The 14,716-nt window shown below is 31.8% G+C and overlaps 1 protein-coding gene across 1 annotated transcript in view; it reads right to left on the bottom strand.

Annotated features, from left to right (window-relative positions):
* The window catches only part of LOC115877781 (diuretic hormone receptor-like), a 367,521-nt gene that overhangs the window by 29,459 nt on the left and 323,346 nt on the right, over positions 1-14,716 (bottom strand). The window contains exons 9-10 of the mRNA XM_030894096.1: positions 7,913-8,012; positions 1,495-1,575 (exon numbers count right to left, since the gene is read on the bottom strand). Coding sequence (XP_030749956.1) covers positions 1,495-1,575; positions 7,913-8,012 — 181 coding nt within the window. The remainder of the gene's footprint in view (positions 1-1,494; positions 1,576-7,912; positions 8,013-14,716) is intronic.

The raw sequence follows: 14,716 nt of genomic DNA, 5'->3' as shown, positions 1-14,716 counted from the left end.
TAGAAAACTAATTTAGAAAACTAATTTTGAGTGAAACTTTTTTTTTGCCGATCTTAATAAATAGCCTACCATATCTGTTGGTATGATCGGCTAAAAATTAATTGTAAAAAAATCATAATAGATTTGACATATTGTGACATAATTTGACATTGTTATGTTGGTATGATCAGGGCCGCATTATTTTAAGTTTTCGGTTAATTTAGTATTTTTTATCTATCGCAACTCAATAACGAATTCGTATAATTATTCAAAATGAACAATTTTCTTCATTTTAAGGAGTTTTTTAAAAAAAGTTCCAAATAAAATTTTCTATAAAATAAAATGGAAAACTTCTATTCATTATAATATATAAAAATTATAAAATATATAAAAATTATAAAGTTTTAGTCACGTGATTTAGCTTGACCGGCATCACAGCGTTGCCCACTCTTACATATTTTCTTTTAATCAAAATACTTTACGAAACAAAAATAAATTAATTATAAATATATAAACAGTTAATATTTACATCAACAAAACTCACCTTCTTGACTGCACTTAAGGGACATAAAGGGCCATTATTACCGCTTTCCCGTTCAAAATATTCTAATAAATTTGCGATAAGTTTTTTACGGCTATTAAGCTATCTTAAACCAAAATCTCGTAATATACAAAACGAAAGTGTCAAAACAAATAACAATGTCAAGAAATAAATAAATAAATGTGGTAACTTGATATTTTTTACAGCAAACCTACCATCTGAATCCACAGCGTAAAATTTAAATTCCAGTTAGTCAGCCCGACGCCGAATATTTCCATAGTTGGCAACAATGAATTTAAAATTCGCGCCCTCGATTACGTAACTAAAAGTTTAATTGGTATCAAATATATATTTTGTATTCTTCAAAGTTTTTTTCAAACCCTCATGTTTCATTTAAACTTTTTAAAATCAAAAAATCCACAAACTTCCGGTTATTTTCACAAGGTCGAAACTTTTCTATCATTTTTACTGATGCAGCAGCTCGGAAAATTTCCAAAGTTTCCGCTGTCCCGCAAACTTTAAAATTTATACTTCCCAAGGTAAAGAGACGAGACTGAAATGAAAACCTGCATCGGCGTCGTCCAATTGTACTAAACTTCCTCCCTTGATATCCTCTATTTCCTCAACTGCTTCTTTTTATGTCACCCAGATTTATTTTGATAGCTCTATATTTTTTATTAGTTTTTCTTTTCTGCCAGTTAGAAATAGCATTTTTATTTTACTCCTATTTTTATGGTTCTTTAAATATTCTCTTTTTAGTACTTATAGTAAAATTTTTGACATGGTTTATATGAGAAATGAGGGTAATAAAACAATAATAATGAAAGAGAGAGACACAGAGAGAGAGGAGAGAGCTTATAATAAATGAAGATGATAAAAATAACAGAGAACTTACAAGGTTCTTATATAAGATTTCGTAGTATATGGGTATATAAGATATAAATAAAATGTTAAAGCTAAAGTTAGGCACTTACCCCAGCCAATGCCCAAATAAACTCTCAGCTTGAAACTTTCTCGAGTCAGAGTCCGAACAACCAGGATGTAGAGGTAGAGACCTTGAAGGAAAAGAAATCATTAGAAGTTAAACTTAGTAGATACAATACAAAGATAGCACATGATTTATATAAAACGTCATGGAAATACTAATTCAAAAAATTAATTTGTCTAAAAATACCCTTTCGTTTCTATACAGGGCGAGTCTTATATAACTACAAATATTTCCAGGACTTGTAGATTGCGCTAAAAGAGATATATTTTCTTTGTGCCGTTTTTCAAATAGCAGAGTTCTTTTACTTTGAAAATCTTATTGCAAATAGTTTTAGAAAATACAGACCTTATACATATACATATTTCAAATATATAACAACTTTATTTATAAAATTACCTTGTGTTTAAACACCTTGTATATACTTATGATATTTATAAATTTCCTAAATTTAACAGCCAAGTGAATTACTCAGATGTAATTTGACAAATTGTTTCATTACTTAGAATAATTTATCTAAATGAAAAGGAAGCCATTCCTTTTATTATTCCTCGCTATTACAATAACTTTGGTCCATACAGGATGGTATAAATTTAACCAAACAAGGTGATAAACACGGTAATATTCTGTTTTGAATGTAACAATCTTTAAATACACAGTGTTTATATTTTTATTTTAAAATATGTTTCTTTGTAGTTTATAGAGAGTGAGTCTTAACTAAGTGCAAATATTTTCAGGGCTAGTAGATCTCTATAAAAGAAACTTATAAGTCCAAAATAACCGAGATATTTTACTTTGAAAATTAAAAAAAATATATTTTCGCTTCAATTTTGAGAACTACTGGATCTTTTCTGGGTTTTCTTGTAAATTTAATTTACTCCCTATGTTGCCATATTATGAAGATATTATGTTTTTTATACCTAAAAATAAGCAGAGAATTAGCAGGGATAACTTGGGCACGTATAGCCAACAATAGACAACTATGGGCCCAACTACAAAGAGAGTATGTAAATATGTCAGGGAGTCTACACCATAATTGGAAATGGTTGAATAGGCTGAGAAAGATGATGATGATGAAAAGTAACGAGAAAACTTTCCTGGAGTGGGCCCTTTCGAACTGGATGGAATGTGTCCATCAGCAGTTTACCATTAGCTGAAGAAGTAGGATTCTTTGGTTGTGAAGTATAAATTCATTATTAAATAACATTATTATCATCAAAAGAATATATTAAAACCAAATTATAACGGGAAAACTTTCCTGGACTGGGTCCTTTTGACCTGGATGGAATGAGTCCATCAGCAGTTTACCATTAGCTGAAGAAGTAGAATTCTTTGGTTGTTGGGTATAAATTCATTATTAAATAACATTATTATCACCAAAAGAATATATTGAAACCGAATTATACCGAGAAAACTTTCCCGGAGTGGGCCCTTTCGAACTGGATGGAATGTGTCCATCAGCAGTTTACCATTAGCTGAAGAAGTAGGATTCTTCTGTTGTGGGGTATAAATTAATTATTAAATAACATTATTATTATCAAAAGAATATATTAAAACCGAATTATAACGAGAAAATTTTCCTGGAGTGGGTTCTTTCGAACTGGATGGAATGTGTCCATCAGCAGTTTACCATTAGCTGAAGAAGTAGGGGTCTTCAGTTGTGGGGTATAAATTCATTATTAAATAACATTATTATCATCAAAAGAATGTATTAGAACCGAATTATAACGAGATAACTTTCCCGGAGTGGGTCCTTTCGAACTGGATGGAATGTGTCCATCAGCAGTTTACCATTAGCTGAAGAAGTAGGATTCTTCGGTTATGGGGTATAAATTCATTATTAAATAACATTATTATTATCAAAAGAATATATTAAAACCGAATTATAACGAGAAAATTTTCCTGGAGTGGGTTCTTTCGAACTGGATGGAATGTGTCCATCAGCAGTTTACCATTAGCTGAAGAAGTAGGATTCTTCGGTTGTGGGGTATAAATTCATTATTAAATAACATTATTATCATCAAAAGAATATATTAAAACCAAATTATAACGGGAAAACTTTCCTGGACTGGGTCCTTTTGAACTGGATGGAATGAGTCCATCAGCAGTTTACCATTAGCTGAAGAAGCAGGATTCTTCGGTTGTGGGGTATAAATTCATTATTAAATAACATTATTATCACCAAAAGAATATTTTAAAACCAAATTATAACGAGAAAACTTTCCTGGACTGGGTCCTTTTGAACTGGATGGAATGTGTCCATCAGCAGTTAACCATTACATGAAGAAGTATGATTCTTGGGTTGTGGGGTATAAATTCATTATTAAATAACATTATTATCATCAAAAGAATATATTAACACCGAATTATAACGAGAAAACTTTCCCGGACTGGGTCCTTTTGAACTGAATGGAATGTGTCCATCAGCAGTTTACCATTAGCTGAAGAAGTATGATTCTTGGGTTGTGTGGGGTATAAATTCATTTTTAAATAAAATTATTATCACCAAAAGAATATATTAAAACCAAATTATAACGAGAAAACTTTCCTGGACTGAGTCCTTTTGAACTGGATGGAATGTGTCCATCAGCAGTTAACCATTACATGAAGAAGTACGATTCTTGGGTTGTGGGGTATAAATTCATTATTAAATAACATTATTATCACCAAAAGAATATATTAACACCGAATTATAACGAGAAAACTTTCCTGGACTGGGTCCTTTTGAACTGGATGGAATGTGTCCATCAGCAGTTAACCATTACATGAAGAAGTATGATTCTTGGGTTGTGGGGTATAAATTCATTATTAAATAACATTATTATCACCAAAAGAATATATTAACCCCGAATTATAACGAGAAAACTTTCCCGAACTGGGTCCTTTCGAACTGAATGGAATGTGTCCATCAACAGTTTACCATTAGCTGAAGAAGTATGATTCTTCGGTTGTGGGCTATAAATTCATTATTGAATAACATTATTATCACCAAAAGAATATATTAAAACCAAATTATAACGAGAAATCTTTCCTGGAGTGGGTTCTTTCGAACTGGATGGAATGTGTCCATCAGCAGTTTACCATTAGCTGAAGAAGTAGGATTCTTCGGTTGTGGGATATAAATTCATTATTAAATAACATTATTATTACCAAAAGAATATATTGAAACCGAATTATAACGAGAAAACTTTCCTGGAGTGGGTTCTTTCGAACTGGATGGAATGTGTCCATCAGCAGTTTACCATTAGCTGAAGAAGTAGGATTCTTCGGTTGTGGGGTATAAATTCATTATTAAATAACATTATTATCACCAAAAGAATATATTAAAACCGAATTATAACGAGAAAACTTTTCTGGAATGGGTCCTTTCGAACTGGATAGAATGTGTCCATCAGCAGTTTACCATTAGCTGAAGAAGTAGGATTCTTGGGTTGTGGGGTATAAATTAATTATTAAATAACATTATTATCACCAAAAGAATATATTAAAACCGAATTATAACGAGAAAACTTTTCTGGACTGGGTCCTTTTGAACTGGATGGAATGTGTCCATCATCAGTTTACCATTAGCTGAAGAAGTAGGATTCTTCGGTTGTGGGGTATAAATTCATTATTAAATAACATTATTATCACCAAATGAATATATTAAAACCGAATTATACCGAGAAAACTTTCCTGGAGTGGGTCCTTTCGAACTGGATGGAACGTGTCCATCGGCAGTTTACCATTAGCTGAAGAAGTCGGATTCTTCGGTTATGGGGTATAAACTCATTATTAAATAACATTATTATCATCAAAAGAATATATTAAAACCGAATTATAACGAGAAAACTTTTCTGGAGTGGGTCCTTTCGAACTGGATTGAATGTGTCCATCAGCAGTTTACCATTAGCTGAAGAAGTAGGATTCTTCGGTTATGGAGTATAAATTCATTATTAAAAAAAAATAAAATTCATGGAGGAAATCGAAATAAAAATGAAATACCCTATATCTCAGAAACTAAGCATTTTATGACATACATTTATACGAATTTTTTTACTTATTTTTATCAGCAAAATATGCTTCTGAAGTTTCCTGAATACAGTTTGGACCACCCTGTATATTAAGCGGAACTCACAATGCAGTAGAATAACTTGCCATTCAAGATACATTTGAGAAAGTACAACTTATCAGAGAGATCAAAACAGTAAACCGATCATGGCGAGATGCTAAATCAATAATTTTAAACCACCAAACCAGCTGGAGAACATTTTTTTACTGCAACCCTCCCCGCGTAGGAGGAAATGACAAAATGAAAATCAACGTTGAAGATCTGTCCATAATTGACAAATTATCAAACCGCGTGTATGACCCACTTTACATTAAAACGACGTCCTTTCCCTGCTCAAACCGTTCAAAGTTCGTGTCCCCATGCCGCGACCGCAACTCCATTATGCATCTGATAGATCGCAGTTAATAAAAGCACTCCTGGATAATTTCTAGCGGCACAGTTTAATTTTACTTCTAGCGGAAATTAAGATACAGATTTCTCGGGAGAATAAGAGCTCCCGGAACCTAGAGCGTATAGAACAGGCAGCCGGCCATTTTAAATTGCGTCGTGGAAGTTTAGAGATGAATTCGAGAGTGGCATTAAAAGGCTCTCGAGCGATCGGTGTCGGCTAAATTTAGATTATTATCCTGATAGATTTTGGAGACGTTACCCTACATAACTTATTAGAATTAAATTGGAGAGGTAATCGTGTTATGATATCGTTGGAATTTTAATCAGTAAACACCTCAACAACATTTTAAAATTTTCTTACAGACAGTTTTATTCCACTTTATCTTTATTATTTACACATCAACACATTTTCTTTATCTCTAAAAGGATGCTTGTTCCTTTATGGGGTTTAGTGGAGTATTTTTAAGGGAAAGTCTCCAGAAAAAAAGGACACAACGAATCTGTGAATATAAGGCAGAACCGCTTACCTGCGGCAAAAAGGATTTTTGGGATATTTCCAGACCTTTTGATCCTCACAGGACTAGGAAAGTATGTCTGAAAAGATTTTCTTTTTCAAAAGAAAAATCGAAGATGTAAGAAAGTAGAAATGCATTTCTGAAATTTTACATTGTATAGTAATTTATATTTTTAATATAACGATTATGGCAATCTACTCACTGAAATAAATTTGTTATAAACGTTCATTAATGATGAATGCAAAAATCTTTCTAAAATAGATCGTCTATGCATTATAATTTTTCAAAATATTTCTGTAAATTAATGTATGCATAATTTAATTTTAAAAAGAATTATATCATAAAAGCACGGGACATATTAAAATATTTACCTTGTTGAAAATAAACATGAACCGAGATATTAACTCTCTGCAATTTCTATTTTCAGAGGAAATCTCGTTAACTTAAATCAGAACTAATGCTTATTAAGAATGTAATAAGTTAGCTCTCTAGGAGATACTGAATAAGTAATGATATCCTGAAAATGTAGGACTAGGATAAGAGTCTTAAAGCTGGAAGATATTTTATTACAACCTTGGAATAATCTTCTCGTAAATGGGTCCCAGTAAATTGTAAAATATTGCAATAACGTTCCTCAGTGCATCTTATTTTATTTAGATGTCTAAAATTCAAGTTTGTATTTAAATGAAATTTTATAAGCAAATACAGGGTGTCCCAGGCTGAAGGTGCAGAAGAAGTTTTAAGAGAACCACAATATCTAGATCGGAGATTTTTTGCATCATTGTTTTGGAAAAAGATCTATCGATTAAAAATATTTTCAATATAGCGGCACTTCCGGAAATACCGAAAGTTGACAGCAACTTTGTTATTTTAAATGGCTGCCTCCATTTTTTATTATATAGTTAAATTCTCTCTAAAATTTTATGAATTTTGATATTAAACACTCTATACCTAGCATTAACCGTTTTTAAGAAAAAAAATATTTAAAATTTTTGGACAAAAAACTACCTGTCAAAAAAATTTTTACAGCCTAAAAATCAAATTTGGTAATTACCACAGCCACTGTGACATAAGGAGAAGACATGTGGCTATCTATTTCAAAAATTAAATTGTTCAAATGTCATATAATAATAGCGGTAGTTGTCATGGAATTGAGCGATTAAAAAATTATCATAAATCATTTTTTTCAGATGGAAACCCACTTTTTCATTTTACTAGTATAAAAATCCAATCAAGTAGTCAAAACTATTAAAAAATGTATAGTTAATAAATTGGAGTGGGTTTCTTTAATCAGAATAAAACATATAAAGGATAAAAGCCCAATCCTATTAATGTCAAATATTTCCAGAACATCTCTGTTTCAGAAAATCGTATTTTCTCCTTGTTGAAATTATTATTCTGTAAATAATACAGGAAGCCGAGAGCGTGAAAAGTCAGTTGACAGCCCTTACCTTCGACGAACATCCAGAAAAACGTCGTGATGTGGAAGTAATGGAGAAGAGTGACCAGGTAGACGCACATCACGGCCATATGCTCCTTGAAGTAGTTCAGCTGAAACAAGGACAATTTCAGTTATGTTAGAGGTATAATATTAGTTAAAAAATAAATAAGTCAATATGTTTTCGTACAAGTTTCTTGTATATGCTTTAAAAATTAATATTGGTTTGAATCAGTATGATTTTTTGAATACAATATTAATATTTTATATAAATACCAGCGACTTCGTTCGCGTCGAATTAATCATTTGTAATGGTGATGATAAAGCAAAGCAAGAATTTCCATTAACATACAAACTGGATAAAATTTTCTCACATTTATGTCAGCATAAGAAAAAACAATATGGCGATATTATTGTATAACTTGGTAATATTTGAGGGGTAGTTTCATCTCGTAGGAATTTGACTTTCGAATAATCCGTTTGTCAAAAATAAGCTTTTTACGTCAAGCAGTTTAAGCAGAATCGTGGTTAAGAAATTACCCAAATTTTTGGAACACCCTGTATGATTTTTTAAAAAATTTCAAAATATGTAAAAAAACAAATAAATTATGCTTGTCAAATCGTTTTCCCGAAAGACTAACCTTTTTTTAAATAACAAATATTGTAATATTTGAGGGGCGTTTTCACCCTCTTGGAATTTGAGATTCGAGAAACCCCTCCTTATCGAATCTCTACACCCAACAGTCAATCCGTTTGCCAAAAATCAGCTTTAAACGTCAAGCAGTTTAAGCAGAATCGTGATTACTCAATGGTCATATTTTATGAAACACTCTGTATAAATTTATAAAAAATCTTAAAATAAAACAACAAAATAAAATATACGTGTTTAAAAGTTTTTCCGAAAAACTCACCGGTTTTTAAATAAACAATATTTTAATATTTGAAGGATAGTTTCACCCCCTTAGAATTCGAGTTTCAAAAAATCCCTTCTTATCGAACCTCTACACCCTAGAGTCAATCTGTTTTCCAAAAATCAGCTTTTTACGTCAAACGCTTCAAGCAGGATCGTGATTAATAAATGACCAGATTTTTCGAAACACTCTGTATATATTTTTAAAAAATCTTAAAATATGTAAAAAACAAAATAAAATATACGTGTTTAAGCGTTTTTTCGGAAACTTGACCGTTTTTTAAATAAAAAATATTGTAATATTTGAGGGGTGGTTTCACCCTCTTAGAACTGGAATTTCGAAAAATCCCTTCTTATCGAACCTCTACACCCTAGAATCAACTTGTACGCCAAAGCAAGCCTTGAGCTTCTTACGTTGAGTGGTTTGAGCAGGATCGTGATTAATCAGTATGTCAGTCACTTAAGGATTTTATTTATTAGTATAGATTAATTTCATTATTGCAGTTTATTTTTTGCAATCTTGTTTGAAAAATAACTTAGTAAATTTCTAAGTTTACCACTATTTCAGTTAGATTAAAAGTAGGTATAATATGCGATATATGTATGAATAATAAAAAAAAACGGCATCAAAGATGGCTGGGAAATGATAGTCGATGATAATTTTGGCAAGGGCAATCTTTAGACGTCATAATAATTTTTTTTAATAAAATGATACCTATTATTAAGTCTTTATTTTGTTAACCCAATTTTTGTTACACTAAAAGAAGCTAAACTGCTTAACTAATAAAGAAACTTGTATATAAATTAAATAAACTTTTAATGAAACCAATAGAGCCTTTTCCTGCTAAGCCGGCTTTCCGTTTACCTTGCCCTACTATGATTCTCTTTCTCTCTATTTAACCAATACGTTTCTGTTAGTTTTCCCACTTTCCCGTTTCCCTACCACCCGTTATTTCTCCAACTCTAATCCACTGAAAACCCCCACTAGAGAGAAAGTAAAATTTTCCCAAAGACTTTTTTTTCTCCAAGAAGGACGACTTGTTGAACAAGGTAAATAGGGATAGTATTAAAGGTGGTAGACGTTAAATTCAGTCTGTGACTATAATTTTCGGCTGTGAAATTGCACTCTTAATTATTTCTTACTGTAGAGAAATAAGGAATTTTAGAGGAGTACTACAGAATGTCTGCGGATTTGTTTTTCCAAGAGGACACACATTTTTATTATTAACATTTTCAGAAAAACGAATTCTTCATAAAAATGTTTGCTTGCTCTAAAATGGCTAATCCCGTGTTATTTTGCAAATATCTATACCGTTTTTGATAAAAATAAAAAAAAACATGAAAATATAGTTGAATTTTTGTGAAGTCCTAGAAACGCGTTTCAATGGTAATATAATTTCCTATTCATTTTTTGATGGATTGTTAATGGATAGTTATTGATAGAATTTTAATTAACGTCATGTTTTTTGCTGTTTTAAAATGTTAAAGAAGCACAATAATATATTGTGTAATAAGTTTCGAAAAATGTTCTTTGCACACTCAATAAACCGTCACACCCGTGTGCAAAGAGCCTTTTTCAAACGTGTTGCACACGTTTCTTTGTAAATTTGTTTAAATTTCCAACAATATTATTTAATGACAATAACAGGTGAACAAGTTTTCTATTTTTACATTTTTGAAATAACAATAAAATTGAATTACTTATTAAAGTTATAATTAATGGTAACTTTGGAACAGTTTTTAAAATTAATTATTGGAATATCCCTTATATTTTCATAACTTTCTGTAATATTCAGAGAATATTCGGACGAATATGATTGGGTCGCTGGTTCATTCCTTGGCAAAGGCTGCAAAGGGATTTTTGAGGGAATGTTGGACGATGATGGCTCCACAGACTTCATTATTTTATTAGATACTTGTATTTTGTTTTCAATGGACTCACCAATATATCCTTCGGCAACGGTACTGGAATGCCAACCACTATGGCGCTTCAAAGTTAGTAAGTCACCCCCTTGTGGCTGATGATCGCCGAAAGCAATGACCGGTGTATTTTTCAGGATTCGGAAGATTTAGAAATTCGGCAATTTTTCTTGCCATATTTCCTATTTTGTTGATACCAACAACCTGTTTTGTGCATTTATACCATTACGATAATTAAGAAAAAAACTTTTTTCTGTTATATTTTGGGGACGAAGACTAAGATATTTCTTGCAAATTTCATAAAAAGTATCTGTAATGGTAAAGGATCTGGGTACTTTTCTTTTTGTGTGTTTTATTTTCACCAGTATTGCTGAATCAAGGTCTTTGATATCCTCAGTTGTTAATCTGCAGAGCTCGTCCCGCCTGCAAGCTCCTGTTAATCCAATTGCCACGACAGTCTAAGAAGTTAAGATATACTATATTATTTTCTAATTTATTAATATTATTATCTGAGTAAAGTACCTTAACAAGCAAATATATTTATTATTTGGAGCAGTAGATAAGAACCGATAAAAATCCTTTTCAGTGAGAATGTTGGACTTCTTTGGAACATAATTTTCTGATTTTCGCTTTAGGAAAGCAACCGATTTCATATAATTACCCAAATCCACGTTGTGTTTTATTTTCAGCGTGCTTTTCAACATTCAGTATTCGGACCAGAGGTCCACTCTCTGGTCCGAATACTGAATGTTGAAAAGCACGACTTATATTTCTTAAAAATTTCTTCAAAATAGACTAGCGCCACATTTTCAGAAAGGGATTTAATATTTTTGTTGTCTCTCCAAACCCATAAACTTGTTATATGCAGTTTCATAACGTTCCCGAGGTTTTTCAGGTAATAGACTCAACGATATATTTGCGGCTTGCTGCGTCAATTCGAAAGGATCGGTGGATTCAATTGTGTGCTCCATTGCCCGAAGATTAAAGGAAAAAATTAAGGGAAATCTGATATTTAAGTTGAATTACTTTTCAAACAATATGACACTGACAAATACGTTACGCCACCAGAGACAGTGTTGGCCATGTTGTTGTCTCTGGTTACGCTGCGACAACTTTAGATACCAATTATTAACAGGACTTTCATCTTTAAGGTAAGCGTGCGCAAAGATTGCACACTACAAAATTTGCGCACGGTGTGTGAAAAACGTCACTTTCCAGATTGACTTTGACGTGCGTTTTTTAACGTTTTAGATAGCAGTCGTAGAAAAAACTTATTTCGTTCAAAGCTAGTGAAAGGGTGATAATAGTTATAGGAAAATGTGATACTTAACAACAGCAAAATATGACGTTAATTGAAATTAATAATAACCAACTATAAAGAAGGCATCCATTTTTCTCAAAGAGACCTGGTTCAAATTAAAAAAGTAGAAAAAAACTCAAAGTCTCGGTCTCAACGTTTATACAATGTTAAACTGTTACACGTGTTTCGCTCATATACGAGCATCATCAGACCTAACAAGAAAGAACCTAAATAAATAACAAATAATAAAAAGGTCGTCTAACTTACAAATACAATTAAAATTAATCCAAATACACCGTTCACATTTTACAATTAAAACAACACTAAGACGAGGCTGAAATGACCGGCAAATATTTGTCAATAAAAAACAACAAAAAACAAACAGGAACAATAAATCAAACAAAATCAAAAATAAAATAAAAAATAGAATAACCTAGCAGGATTTGAACTCTAGGCTCCCGGGTGGGAACCAGAGAGCAAAGCCACTAAGCTACCATACTACTGAAGTAAAGATTCAGAACTCAACAATAATACACAGCCGAATTAATCTTTCAGATTATTGAAAATTAATGTTGGTTCGAAATTAAAAATGTCATTCACGCACACAAGAACCGGACTTTTTTAGCTCTAGTTATTTCCATTTTCTCCAATAAATCAAGTTTTTTACTTTTTTGGCATTCGTGCAGAACACTAACGTTTTCAGAGATGGAAAAATCGTGACCCGTGGCTAATAAATGGTTCGCAAAAGCCGATTTAGTCTCAGTTATATCCGAATTTCTGTATTTATTGACAAAGCTCAGATGTTCCTGTACTCGGGTGGAAATCTTACTACCTGATTGCCCCACATAGACCGCTTGACAGTCGCCACAATTCAAAGAATACACTCCCGATTTAGAGAGCCTCTCCGTTTTGTCTTTATTTCTAACCAAATTTGCTTTTAATGTATTAATAGTTTTAAAGGAAATAGATAAATTAAGATTTTTAAAATATGAACGGCAGCTGGTGGATTTCCTTTCTAATGTCAATACCTTACATTGCAATTGCAATTTGTCTTATAATATAATGTTGAGCTCTTTATTAAATGCTTCTCTGGATAGAGGCAAGTTACATAATATATAGAACAAAGAATTAAACACTGCGAATCTATGGGAATATGGGGAGTTAGAAATATGCTGAATAACGTTATCTGTGGAGGAGGGTTTTCTAAAAATTTCAAACTCTATTTTATTATTATTTCTCATAAGTAATAAATCCAAAAACGGTAATTTGCCTTCATTTTCTTTTTCCAAAGAGAAAGAAATTCTCTTATGCAAGGTATTGACATAAGAAAGGAAATCCACCAGCTGCCGTTCATATTTTAAAAATCTTAATTTATCTATTTCCTTTAATACTATTAATACATTAAAAGCAAATTTGGTTAGAAATAAAGACAAAACGGAGAGGCTCTCTAAATCGGGAGTTTATTCTTTGAATTGTGGCGACTGTCAAACGGTCTATGTGGGGCAATCAGGTAGTAAGATTTCCACCCGAGTATAGGAACATCTGAGCCTTGTCAATAAATACAGAAATTCAGATATAACTGAGACTAAATCGGCTTTTGCGAACCACTTATTAGCCACAGGTCACGATTTTTCCATCTCTGAAAACGTTAGTGTTCTGCACGAATGCCAAAAAAGTAAAAAACTTGATTTATTGGAAAAAATGGAAATAACTAGAGCTAAAAAAGGCCGGTTCTTGTGTGCGTGAATGACATTTTTAATTTCGAACCAACATTAATTTTCAATAATCTGTAAGATTAATTCGGCCGTGTATTATTGTTGAGTTCTGAATCTTTACTTCAGTAGTATGGTAGCTTAGTGGCTTTGCTCTCTGGTTCCCACCCGGGAGCCTAGAGTTCAAATCCTGCTGGGTTATTCTATTTTTTATTTTTTATTTTATTTTTGATTTTGTTTGATTTATAGTTCCTGTTTGTTTTTTGTTGTTTTTTATTGACAAATATTTGCCAGTCATTTCAGCCTGGTCTCAGTGTTGTTTTAATTGTAAAATGTGAACGTGTATTTGGATTAATTTTAATTGTATTTGTAAGTTATGACGACCTTTTTATTATTTGTTATTTATTTAGGTTGTTTCTTGTTAGGTCTGATGATGCTCGTATATGAGCGAAACACGTGTAACAGTTTAACATTGTATAAACGTTGAGACCGAGACTTTGAGTCTTTTTTCTACTTTTTTAATAACCAACTATCAAAGAATGAAATCGAAATTATAGTACCATAGAAACGCATTATGATTTTCAGGACTAGAAAAAACTCAGCCGTATTTTCTTGTCTTTTTCAACTTTATTACGGTTGAGGGTTGGAACCTTTGGTGTTACACAGCAAAATAAAACACTAAATCGCCACAATACACCAAAACAGTTTTACTTTTACACTGAACGCGCGTTTCGCTAACCATGTTAGCATCATCAGCAGATGATTATATACTACAAAACTCTAGTTTTATTTATTACTTTATTTTTTTTTTAAACTCTAGTTTATAATAATCTGCTGATGATGCTAACATCGTTAGCGAAACGCGCGTCCAGTGTAAAAGTAAAAGTGTTTTGGTCTATTGTGGTGATTTAGTGTTTTATTTTGTTTTTCAATTTTCTCTAAAACGATATGTAAATTTGAAAAAAATATTAAAGG

This window comes from Sitophilus oryzae, unplaced genomic scaffold, assembly GCF_002938485.1.
Source record: "Sitophilus oryzae breed Bouriz unplaced genomic scaffold, Soryzae_2.0 scaffold_1498_pilon_pilon, whole genome shotgun sequence".
Lineage (NCBI taxonomy): Eukaryota > Metazoa > Arthropoda > Insecta > Coleoptera > Curculionidae > Sitophilus > Sitophilus oryzae.
The sequence above is the reverse complement of the archived record's forward strand: the minus strand, read 5'-3'. Positions and strand labels throughout refer to the sequence as shown.